At 36.6% G+C, this 12,621-nt stretch overlaps 1 protein-coding gene across 1 annotated transcript in view; it reads left to right on the forward strand.

Moving 5' to 3' along the window:
• LOC145313108 (uncharacterized) overlaps nucleotides 1-12,621 on the forward strand; it is a 66,736-nt gene that overhangs the window by 50,687 nt on the left and 3,428 nt on the right. The window contains exons 37-42 of the mRNA XM_080152371.1: nucleotides 2,338-2,402; nucleotides 2,739-2,843; nucleotides 3,230-3,369; nucleotides 4,157-4,217; nucleotides 7,890-7,967; nucleotides 9,763-9,883. Of these exons, the coding sequence (XP_080008497.1) occupies nucleotides 2,338-2,402; nucleotides 2,739-2,843; nucleotides 3,230-3,369; nucleotides 4,157-4,217; nucleotides 7,890-7,967; nucleotides 9,763-9,883 (570 nt within the window). The remainder of the gene's footprint in view (nucleotides 1-2,337; nucleotides 2,403-2,738; nucleotides 2,844-3,229; nucleotides 3,370-4,156; nucleotides 4,218-7,889; nucleotides 7,968-9,762; nucleotides 9,884-12,621) is intronic.

The raw sequence follows: 12,621 nt of genomic DNA on the forward strand, positions 1-12,621 counted from the left end.
AAATAAGAAATTTAAATTTTTACCTGTCTCCAGAGTGGACCTGGAGGCCTGCTGCACCTGAACCTGGAGGCCAATTCTAATTTTTTCAGCAGATATGTCAATAACATCCAAAAAGAAGCATATTTGGTTCAATAAGTGTACCTCTAACTCTTCAAATAAGAAATTTTAACTTTTACCTGTCTCCAGAGTGGACCTGGAGGCCTGCAGTACCTGAACCTGGAGGCCGATTCTCATTTTTTCAGTAGATATGTCAATAACAAACAAAAAGAAGCATATTTGGTAAAATAAGTGTACCTCTAACTCTTCAAATAAGAAATTTTAATTTTTACCTGTCTCCAGAGTGGACCTGGAGGCCTGCAGTACCTGAACCTGGAGGCCGATTCTCATTTTTTCAGCAGATATGTCAATAACATCCAAAAGGATGCATATTTGGTTTTTATAAGTGTACCACTAACTCTTCAAATAAGAAATTTTAACTTTTACTTGTCTCCAGAGTGGACCTGGAGGCCTGCAGCACTTGAACCTGAAGGCTGATTCTAATTTTTTCTGCAAATATGTCAATAACATTCAAAAAGAAGCATATTTGGTTTAATAAGTGTACCTCTAACTCTTCAAATAAGAAATTTAAATTTTTACCTGTCTCCAGAGTGGACCTGGAGGCCTGCTGCACCTGAACCTGGAGGCCAATTCTAATTTTTTCAGCAGATATGTCAATAACATCCAAAAAGAAGCATATTTGGTTTAATAAGTGTACCTCTAACTCTTCAAATAAGAAATTTTAATTTTACCTGTCTCCAGAGTGGACCTGGAGGCCTGCAGCACCTGAACCTGGAGGCCGATTTTAATTTTTTTAGCAAATATGTCAATAACATCCAAAAATAAGCATATTTGGTTTAATAAGTGTACATCTAACTCTTCAAATAAGAAATTTTGATTAAGGTTAGGTTCATTTTTAGGGGTTTTTTTTAGCCCCGGGGGGCTAGAGGTTGGCACAAGGGGGGTTGACTTCTAAACTTAAAGTTAGTTTATAACCATGAAAGCTTAAGTTTAAAAAATCATCTCTATTGGTCAAATGGTTCCTGAGAAAATTAAGGTTAGGTTCATATTCAGGGTTTTTTGGAGCCCCGGAGGGCTAGGGGTTTGTGGCAGGGGGGTGACTTCTAAACTAGAAGTTAGTTTATAACCATAAAAGCTTAAGTTTAAAAAATCATGTCTATTGGTCAAATGGCTCCTGAGAAAATTAAGGTTAGGTTCATTTTTAGGGTTTTTTGGAGTCCCGGAGGGCTAGGGGTTGGCGGCAGGGGGGTGACTTCTAAACTAGAAATTAGTTTACACGCATAAAAGCTTAAGTTTAAAAATACATGTCTATTGGTCAAATGGTTCCTGAGAAAATTAAGGTTAGGTTCATTTTTAGGGTTTTTTGGAGCCCCGGAGGGCTAGGGGTTGGCGGCAGGGGGGTGAGTTAAAAACTAGAAGTTAGTTTACACGCATAAAAGCTTAAGTTTAAAAAATCATCTCTATTGGTCAAATGGATCCTGAGAAAATTAAGGTTAGGTTCATTTTTAGGGGGTTTTTGAGCCCCGGGGGGCTAGGGGGTGGGGTTATCCAAAAAATGATTAAAAATACGTGAGCTACTACCCAAAAGTAAACTTTTATCCCAAATAACCTATAGTCTAACTTTAATACCTAGCCCAATAATCACGGAGTAAGCGAAAGTGGCAAAACTTCCCCCCCCCCCCTTAATAATGATGTATTGCGCCCGTATTTTTTTGCAATATTTGTAAAGCAATAAATAGCTTTTTGCAAACTTAAATTTTTTATGAAAAGAATTCAAGCAAAATAAAAAGATACAGAATTTCGAGTTGAATTTTATATGATATTATATTTCAATTCGCCTGATTTTGGATTGTTGATTTCCATATCAACAAGGTGCAATGTTCTAAGCAAAGCATATTTGTTGTTTTTATATAATTTATTTCGAGTTAAACATGAAACAAACTATGAATTTATGTATTTTTAAATGTTTATAATAGATAAATTACGAATTAAGGAATATAAATCATGTACATTTGAAGTATGAGATATTATTTTTTCGTTTTAATAGAAACTATCTTTAACCAAATACTGAAATGTTTTTTTATAATGTCCATATTAGGTATCATGTTTTTTAAGGGTTTCTAAATAATTTAAAAGCGTTGACACACTTTTTTTCTGGTGTTCGTTTAAGCTTTGCTTTTTTGGATCCTTCATTCTTGTTTTACATAAAAAGCATATTAACAGAGAAAGTATTTTTGAAAAAATTAAAAAGAAGTATTGATTATTCTTTACCCTTTTCAGCCTTGGGTGGTTCCCAGACCGCTTTCTATTGCTGCCAACAGCCAGCTGATAGTAGCGGATGTGTCGTAAGTTTTTTTTATTAACAGCGTAGCTACTTTATAATAAGTGTTGATAAAAATGTTAGTCTCTGGCTGTTGGGTTGCCTGGTTTTATGACCACTAGCATATTCAGGACGGAATACAAGTTGAATACACTATGATATCTTATTTGGGGGTACCTATGAAACAAATTTTGCTTAATCATGTGCAAATTTTATGTGCCCAACGCCCTAAGGAGTATGACCCGGCCTTTTTTGACATTGATATTATTTTGTTTATTAGCTACAAAGGAAAGGGGACAAATTTGATTAACATGTATTCATTGTTAAACTTTTTATTATTTATGATTAATATAAATTTTAGGTTGGAAAATCTCATGTAACAGAAGTGTTGGATTACAACAATATGCGGGGATTTGTCAGCACGCTGCCACGGCTCCCGGGCAGGAGTGCTGCCAGTGCTGGAAAGGTAATATTTTAAAAGCCAGCTGCCACGGCTACCTGGTAGAAGTGCTGCCAGTGCTGGAAAAGTAGGATTTTAAAAGCGAGCTGTCGTAGCTTCCTGTCAGAGGTTCTATCACAGCTGCTTGGCAGGAGTACAATCGCAGATCCAAGGCAGGAGTGCTGCCAGTGCTGAAAATGTGTTATTTGTATCAGGAATTATGAGATCGGCCATAATTTTAGCATCCAGATCCATTATGGATTTATCTGAAAATTTTTATATTAATGAAATATCTTAATCTATAGGTATTCATTTTTTTTGGGGGGGGGGGGCAGAATTCATGCGATTTCCTAATCTCATTAGGTGAAAAGTGGTAGATTATCACCTCTGATGTTTTGTTGTGGATTTTTCAGGTATTCGCACTTGATTGTGAGATGTGTTACACGACCCAGGGGAATGAGTTGACCCGCGTGACAGTCATCAACTCCGGTGGCGAGGTCATCTATGAGTCATTGGTGAAGCCAGACAATGAAATTGTCGACTATAATACAAGGTCAGTGTTAACGCTTGTTTATTTTTTACTTTTAGGCAGATTGCTGCAATGGATATAGAATATACGTAGAAATTATGACAGGAGAAAAATTGTTGCTAACATGGAACTCTTGTATTGGTCAGTTCGATCATCCAGAAAGAGGGGAGTGGATAAAGTAAAGAGGGTATCGTTATTTTAACCCGCTGCGAGTTTCACTTTATTTAAAATCCATGTAATAATAAATCCAAAATTGCTGTCTGTTTGTAAAGATTTAGAATTTTTGTAATTTATTGAGTAAGGATTGGTTATTTGTCCTCTTTTACAATTGGTTTGGCTTTAGTCTTCTTAGTTCCTTTATGAGCTACTAGCAGCTACGCCCCTAGAGGCCTCTAGGGGCACTTGAGGAGGAGACAGTCGAATTTAATAACCCAATTTCTTATTTTAGATTTTTAAAAAAAAAATTGGGGGGGGGGGGCTGCCCCGCATCCCACTCATTTTTAATTTTAGTTAAAAAAAGATTTAAAAAAATTTTTTGTGGGGGGGTTGGGGTGTCTCACCCCCCAAGAAAATAGTTATAAACCTTCCTGGGACCTATGAGAAGCTACCCTGTTAGGGAAAACCCGATCGGTTCAGCGGTTAGCGAGATCCTTCGCTACAAACAAACAGACAGACAGACAGACATCGTTCTACTTTGTATTATAGATGGTATGTCTGAAAGGTTTGAAAGTAATGAAAAGGCTTATTTTTGCCTAAGCCAATACTCGAACCCTGCAACTAGCGGACACGTTTAATTCTTATAATTTTTTAGGTTTAGTGGCATCACGGAGGAAGATTTAAAAGATGTTACAACCAATATTACTCAAGTTCAGGTAAAAATATGTAAATTTTTTTGTGCTTTTTCTAAAGTCACTAACATGTACATGTAATACGTCCGGTTTGTCCACAAGTAGGACAAACGTATTAAAATATAATCATACTAGCGGCTTCACCCCTAGCATCTAGGGGCTTTGCCCCAGGAGGTGATAAAAAAAATTAAGGTGAAATTCGTAAAAGGACTAAGGAAATCTCCTGCAAAAAAAAGGACCAGGGAAATCTTCTGCAATAAAAAAAAGGACCAAGGAAATCTTCTGCAATAAAAAATAAAAATGGAGGGTTTTTTGTTTTGTTTTTGGGGGGGTTGGGGGTGTCCCACCTCCCAAGAAAATAGCCTAAAACCACCACAGGACCAGTAGGTGTATACCCTGAAGAGTAGAATCCAATCGGTTCAGTGGTTACCGAGATCTTAAGCTTCAGACGGACGGACGGACAGACAGACATCAAGCTACTTTGTATTATAGATAAAAGATTCTATCTGTCTCGCTAACCTCTACCTTTCCAAGAGAACTCATTTCTAGAATTATTTTGCTTGAAAAAAATAAAAGTGACAAAAAGATGTAGAAAAATTCGTTTAGTAAACACTAAAAAGGGTTTAAAATGAATTATTTAAAAAAAAACTTATTGTAATAAAATAACCGTCAACAAAGTACGTTAAAAATATTTTCTTATCTCAATACGGATTTATTCTGTCATTGTATTCATATTTCAAATTCTTTATTTATTACTTTGACATAGTGCGTGCACAGAACTTTTAATGATGTATGCGTAAAGTACAACCATCCCCTCCCCCCTCCTGCGTAGGGGTCTCATTTAGAGGGGGGGGGGGTGGTATTATATATTAAGGTTTGTAAGAAAACTACCATTAACAAAGGGATAAGTCAACCGAAATATACACCATGATCATTGAAGGGTTTATATACACTTCACAAATGGAAGGAGTTTTCACCAGTCTAGAGACCACTTCTTCCCATTTATTTATTGGGGGGGAGGGGGAGGGTTTAAACATTTTCAACACCACCCATTTCCGCACGCCTCTTATCTAAAGCATTTCCTAATAACTTTATATTCATAAATTTTAACATGTTATAATCATTTATGATAAAATGTACATAAACAAGGACAATCATTTGACAAACAGTTCAGCATAAGCAAATCAAAAATATTTAATGAGTTTACATTTAAACAACCCTATCAATTAGAATACAAAAATATGACTTCAGATATCAATATGTTAGGGTCTATTTCTTATTTTTAGTTACTTTTTGCTTTTGTTTGATTGACTGGTCTTACCAGTTGCATGAATGACAGACTGACCAACTGACGGCTTGGAGAGTAGCTGCGCCACTATATGTCAGTATCGTGGCGCCCGACATGTCATTTTCATATTACAGAGCATGTTTGTACAGTGACTTTAACACAAATAATACCGTTTTGGTAATTCATGTTTTCTTTAATATGCCTTCATGATTTTAAATAGGCAGTTTATTTTTCATCTGGTAGATTAGCATAAAATATGAGATCTTTTGTGTTTTTATGAACCAAAGGGGTAGTTTCACGAAATTCATTTGAACTTGATTTAGTGAACCACATATTTTTTGCTAGTTAATGGGTTAAACTATATTTATAAGGCATATATTTGAACGATTTTCAATTTTCTTCCACGTAGTTTTTGAAATATCAACACTTGAAAATCGTCTTTTTGTGATATATGCTATTTTAAAAGACGATTTTCAAGTCTTGATATTTTAAAGCCTACGTGGTAAAAAATTAAGATTCTTTCAAATATATGCCATATAAATGTAGTTTAACCAATTAACGAGGAAAAAAATATGCGGTTCACTAAATTAAGTTCAAATGCATTTCGTGAAACTACCCCTTTTGTTTACTGATGTGCATACCTGAAACAGCAGCTATAGGAACTATTCTTAACGTCTTTGGCTATGATACGATATTGGGCCGAAATTCTAACCTATAATTTTACTGACAACTCTATGTGTTAAGCACGCCATTTTGTTATGGTAAATAAAAATTAAATAAGAAATGTAAAATAATGTTAGTTTTATGTCGAAAAAAAAACATTATGTTATCTATGTATCATGTGTAATTGCTCTATGTTTTATTGAGTTTGTTCTTGTATGAACAAAATTGTTTAATTGCATAAAAGAGACGAATTACAAATAAGAGACGAATTACAAATAAGAATTTCAAATTCTATAAGTAGTAAAGTACAGATAAAGGGAAAGTTATCAATCACGTCCGCAAAAGGACTCGGGGGGGGGGGGGGGGGGAGGTAAATATAGACACAGAATGGATAGGAATAGAAGTTGAAATAATTCAAACCTGGAAAAGACACAAAGGGTCATATCTACTTCAAATTGCAGCTTTAAAAATCAATCTTATCAAAATCAAGAATTTTTTATAAACTAATCCAGTTTTGACTGAAGTACAACTTCTGTTTGTTAAAACAAACATTCTTTTATCATCCGTAGAAATTTAGTAAAACAAACTTAAGTATAAAAATTTATAATAATAGTAAAATATTTTCAAAAATCATGTGATTTTACTAAAAGCTATTGAAATATTAGTTCTTTCGAAAGTTCCTAATTTATAGGCTTGTCAGCAAGAATTCTATTGTATGCTTTATTTTCTTAGTTAATACAATAGGAGGTGGTTATATCCTATTTTCCATTGAACCTCTGTGGATTTATAAAGTTTTAGTGGACATGATTAAACACCCAAATGAGTCAGATAATTTGTTTAGATTAATCTAAATAAAATCTGTGAAAATTTAGATGTTTTACGCACACAAATATTTTTAAACTGTTTATTCAATATTTTTGCAGGTAAAACTGAGCCTCAAAAATAGCTTAATTTTGAGGCTGCTGCTTAAACCTCTAGGGGTATTCCCTTAAGTGTAAGTAAGGGTTAAGTGTAACCGTAACAATTTCTATATTATATATAGCCGTTTGAAAGAATTTACTATATATACATATAGAGATTGGACTAGCTGCTTCGCATCTAGAATGGAGGTGGCACTGTAATCTTATTCTTCAAAGATCCATGGGTCCAGTGGTTAGTTATATATTAAGTAACAAAGAAACAATGGTATAAAACATCCTATTACTTTTATTTAGAATATTATTGAGGTAAAAATTGTAAAACCTGAATTTTTTTAAACACTTATTCAACGGCTTAAAGCAATCTTTTTTTTGTATGATACAAGCCACACCATGTAAGCTAATATTATACTTACAAGTCTATTTATAACCCTATTACTATTCATGTCTACGTATTCGCTCTTGTAGTAGTATAAATATTATCTATTTACAAGTACATTTCTTGGAAATCATTCAAAATTTTTAAAAATATCTAGTTATTATTTAATGTAGGGGAAATGCATATTTCTTTCTTTTGTGTATTTTTTTCGAGGAGGGGGGGGGGGGATATTGATCTAAAAAGGGGGGCGAGGGAATCATTTACACCCTCTTTATAAAAATGTTGAGTTTGCCTATGGCATCCAATTTACATGGAGTTAAAAATTTTATAATAAGTATTAACATTAATTCTAACTCTGGACAATAAATCAATCTTTCCTTACATAAAAAAATAAAATTAAGATAAGGTAATGATTCTCCTATAAAAAAATAACTTTTGGTATTTTGTAGGCTGTGTTACTGATGAAGTTTGACGCCAAAGATATTCTGATAGGTCACAGTTTAGAGTCGGATCTCAAAGCTTTAAAGGTAAGTTTTTTAAAGGACAATTTAATCTATAAGAAGCACAGAAAAGATAGTCCAACAGAGCAGATTATAGGGTCTGATCTCGAAGCTTTAAGGGTAAGGTTTAAACAAAGACAAGTGTATTCATAAGAAGCACAGCAACGATATTCTCAATATATCTCAAAGCTTTTGAGGTAAGTTATTAACAAGGGCAAGTGTGTCCAACAAAAAAAAGATATTCTCATAGTAATACAGCAGAGTTCAGAGTCGAATGTGAGTTTTTAACAAAGACAGATGCGTCCATAAGAAGCACAGTAAAGATATTATAACAGAGTAGAGTTCAGATTAGGATCTCAAAGCTTTAAATGTGAGTTTTTAATAAAGACAAGGGTATCCATATGAAGCACAGCAAAGATATTTTGAATGGTCAGAGATTATGGTTGTATCTCAAAGCTTTAAGGGTAAGGTTTAAACAAAGACAGTTGTTTTCATAAGAAGCACAACAAAAATCTTGATATCTTGATTTGTCAAGGTTTAGGGTCGGATTATGAAGCTTCAAATGCAAAGTTAAAATAATAATACATTTGGATCCACAATAATTATTGATATCCTTTTCAGGTAAACTAAAAGAGAATGATAATCATTAGTAGAAAAAAACTTAAGATATTTTAAGGATATATTGAAGAAATTTTCATAAAGGATAAAGCCAAAAGACTCTCTTTCCATAGCTTAGGAATGGGTTAATTGATGAAAATTTATCTTTACCCTATAAGTATAATTTTACTTTTACTGAAAGATTGTTAGTTTTGTTAATTTAGGGATAGGGGGAGGTGGAATATTAGTCCTTCCTTTAGCTTTATATCTCGCATTGTCGCTTTTTTAACATTGTGTAAATGTATAAATATCTTGCAAAGAAATTGAATAGTACATGATACTAGTAAAATGTAAAAATCATTGAAATTAATAAATAAATAAATAAAGATTGTTAACCCGGACTTCTGACAATATTTTTATAATAATCTTTGCGTCATGCAATAAAATTTCTTATCATTTAATTCTTTCAACAGCGAAGCGGCTTTTTAAGTAATTATTAAAGATTGTTTATCTAGCTTTAATTATATTTTCATGTCCTTGATTTGAGCTCTATGAAAAAAGACACATGGCTATTCAGTATTCAAGTATAAATTGGCCAATCTTGTTTTGCTTGATTTACTTTTACAAGAAAGTACTGAAGATGGTTATTTTATGCAACAGAAATATATTTATGATCGAAAGCAGTTTTTTTAAGCATAGATTAAAACACCTTCCTATTCTATTCAAATTAAATCTATGCTGCCATTGAACAAAATTGTTCCAGTTTAAAATTTAGATAATTGTTATTGCGTAATTGACGCATTTTAATACGGATATAAATAACAATTTCATATCCTTCATGATAAGAGACTTTTTTATAAAGACTCCCCTGCATATGCATATAATGAGGATGTTTTTTGGAGTGTTTGTTGGTCTGTATGATTGTCAGTATGTATGTTATTTAATTGTACGTTTGTTAGTATGTACTTCTGTCTGTTTTTAGGTCAGCTTGTTATAATAATATTTATTAGAGTTGGTCCGGAAATCCGGATTTGCCAGACATCCGGCCATTTTCAATATCCAGCCAGATACTGATTTATAATGCCGGATATTTGGTTATCCGGTCGGGTATCCGATAATTTGCGGATATCCGGCCATATACCGGATTTCTGGCATTATAAATCAGCCGGATATCTGGTATCCGGCCAAAAAAGTATCCGGCCCAACCATAATATTTATATTTCAGATGCTACACAATACAGTGGTAGATACAAGTGTTGTTTTTCCTCACAGACTGGGGCCACCCTTCAAAATAGCGCTCAGATTTTTGGCTGCTGATCATCTGAAAAGAATTATACAGAGTGATGGTAAGTCAATATCTCATTCAATCTTCATAATAGATTTAAAATTAAATGGTAAGTCTTCAGACTTAGTCTCGTTAAATTAAGATCACCTAAACGGCTCAACCAATTTGGCTGTGTCTAATACAAAAGTTTTTGTTTGGTGCGCTGAGGGCCAGGGACAATTTTAAAAAGATGAGAGGGGTATAGATAACAACTATTGACTAATAAGCAAACACTCTAATTATTTTTACATTTGCGTTTAAAAGTTTGGGTATAGTCCTTTCCATGACATCGCTCCATATGGGGCGATGATTTTCTATAGCTCCTTCAAGGAGCTATAGCATAGCCTCTTATCATATGGAGCGATGTGATAGCCCCTTTTAAGGAGCGTTCATATCGCCTCTTATGATAAGAGGCTATGCTATAGCTCCTTCATGGCCTCTTAATAGCTCCTTTGAAGGGGCGTTAATATCGCCTCTTATGATAAGAGGCTATACTATAGCCCCATGATGGCTCCTTCATAGCCTCTCCATCGCCCCTCCATAGTCCTTTACCTCCATCGCCCCTTCATCGCTCCTCCATCGCCCCTACATCGCTCCTTCATCTCTCCTTCTTGAAATTTATATTACATTGTACTTTGATGACCCCTACATCGCTCCTCCATCGCCCCTACATCGCTCCTACATCGCTCCTCCATCGCCCCTTCATCGCTCCTTCTCCAAATTTATATTACATTGTACTTTTATGGCCCCTACATCCCCTACATCGCTCCTCCATCACCCCTTCATTGCTCCTCCATCGCCCCTTCATCGCTCCTACATCGCCCCTTCATCGCTCCTACATCGCCCCTACATCGCTCCTTCATCTCTCCTTCTTATAATTTATATTACATTGTACTTACTTTGATGGCCCCTACATCGCTCCTCCATCGCCCCTACATCGCTCCTACATCGCCCCTACATCGCTCCTTCATCTCTCCTTCTTGAAATTTATATTACATTGTACTTTGATGGCCCCTACATCGCTCCTCCATCGCCCCTTCATCGCTCCTACATCGCCCCTACATCGCTCCTTCATCTCTCCTTCTTGAAATTTATATTACATTGTACTTACTTTGATGGCCCCTACATCGCTCCTCCATCGCCCCTTCATCGCTCCTACATCGCCCCTACATCGCTCCTCCATCGCCCCTTCATTGCTCCTACATCGCCCCTACATCGCTCCTCCATCGCCCCTACATCGCTCCTCCATCGCCCCTACATCGCTCCTCCATCGCCCCTACATCGCTCCTACATCGCCCCTATATCGCTCCTACATCGCCCCTACATCGCTCCTTCATCTCTCCTTCTTGAAATTTATATTACATTGTACTTTGATGGCCCCTACATCGCTCCTCCATCGCCCCTACATCGCTCCTACATCGCTCCTCCATCGCCCCTTCATAGCTCCTTCTCCAAATTTATATTACATTGTACTTTTATGGCCCCTACATCCCCTACATCGCTCCTCCATCGCCCCTTCATTGCTCCTCCAAATTTATATTACATTCCACTTAGATGACCCCTACATTGCCACTCAATCACCTCTCCATCGCCCCTCCATCGCCCCTCCATCGCCCCTCCATTGCTCCATCTCCAAATTTTGAAGGAGCGATGTAGGGGCCATCAAAGTACAATGTAATATAAATTTCAAGAAGGAGAGATGAAGGAAAAATGTAGGGGCGATGAAGGAGCGATGAAGGGGCGATGGAGGAGCGATGTAGGGGCCATCAAAGTAAGTACAATGTAATATAAATTTCAAGAAGGAGAGATGAAGGAGCGATGTAGGGGCGATGTAGGAGCGATATAGGGGCGATGGAGGAGCGATGTAGGGGCCATCAAAGTAAGTACAATGTAATATAAATTTCAAGAAGGAGAGATGAAGGAGCGATGTAGGGGCGATGGAGGAGCGATGAAGGGGCGATGGAGGAGCGATGTAGGGGCCATCAAAGTACAATGTAATATAAATTTCAAGAAGGAGAGATGAAGGAGCGATGTAGGGGCGATGTAGGAGCGATGAAGGGGCGATGGAGGAGCGATGTAGGGGCCATCAAAGTACAATGTAATATAAATTTCAAGAAGGAGAGATGAAGGAGCGATGTAGGGGCGATGTAGGAGCGATGTAGGGGCGATGGAGGAGCGATGTAGGGGCCATCAAAGTACAATGTAATATAAATTTCAAGAAGGAGAGATGAAGGAGCGATGTAGGGGCGATGTAGGAGCGATGTAGGGGCGATGGAGGAGCGATGTAGGGGCCATCAAAGTACAATGTAATATAAATTTCAAGAAGGAGAGATGAAGGAGCGATGTAGGGGCGATGTAGGAGCGATGGAGGAGCGATGTAGGGGCGATGTAGGAGCGATGAAGGGGCGATGGAGGAGCGATGTAGGGGCCATCAAAGTAAGTACAATGTAATATAAATTTCAAGAAGGAGAGATGAAGGAGCGATGTAGGGGCGATGTAGGAGCGATGTAGGGGCGATGGAGGAGCGATGTAGGGGTCATCAAAGTACAATGTAATATAAATTTCAAGAAGGAGAGATGAAGGAGCGATGTAGGGGCGATGTAGGAGCGATGAAGGGGCGATGGAGGAGCGATGTAGGGGCCATCAAAGTACAATGTAATATAAATTTCAAGAAGGAGAGATGAAGGAGCGATGTAGGAGTGATGAAGGGGCGATGAAGGAGCGATGTACGGGGCGATGGAGGAGCGATGTAGGGGCGAT

Source organism: Acartia tonsa, chromosome 3, assembly GCF_053477335.1.
Source record: "Acartia tonsa isolate MP-2025a chromosome 3, ASM5347733v1, whole genome shotgun sequence".
Classification (NCBI taxonomy): domain Eukaryota; kingdom Metazoa; phylum Arthropoda; class Copepoda; order Calanoida; family Acartiidae; genus Acartia; species Acartia tonsa.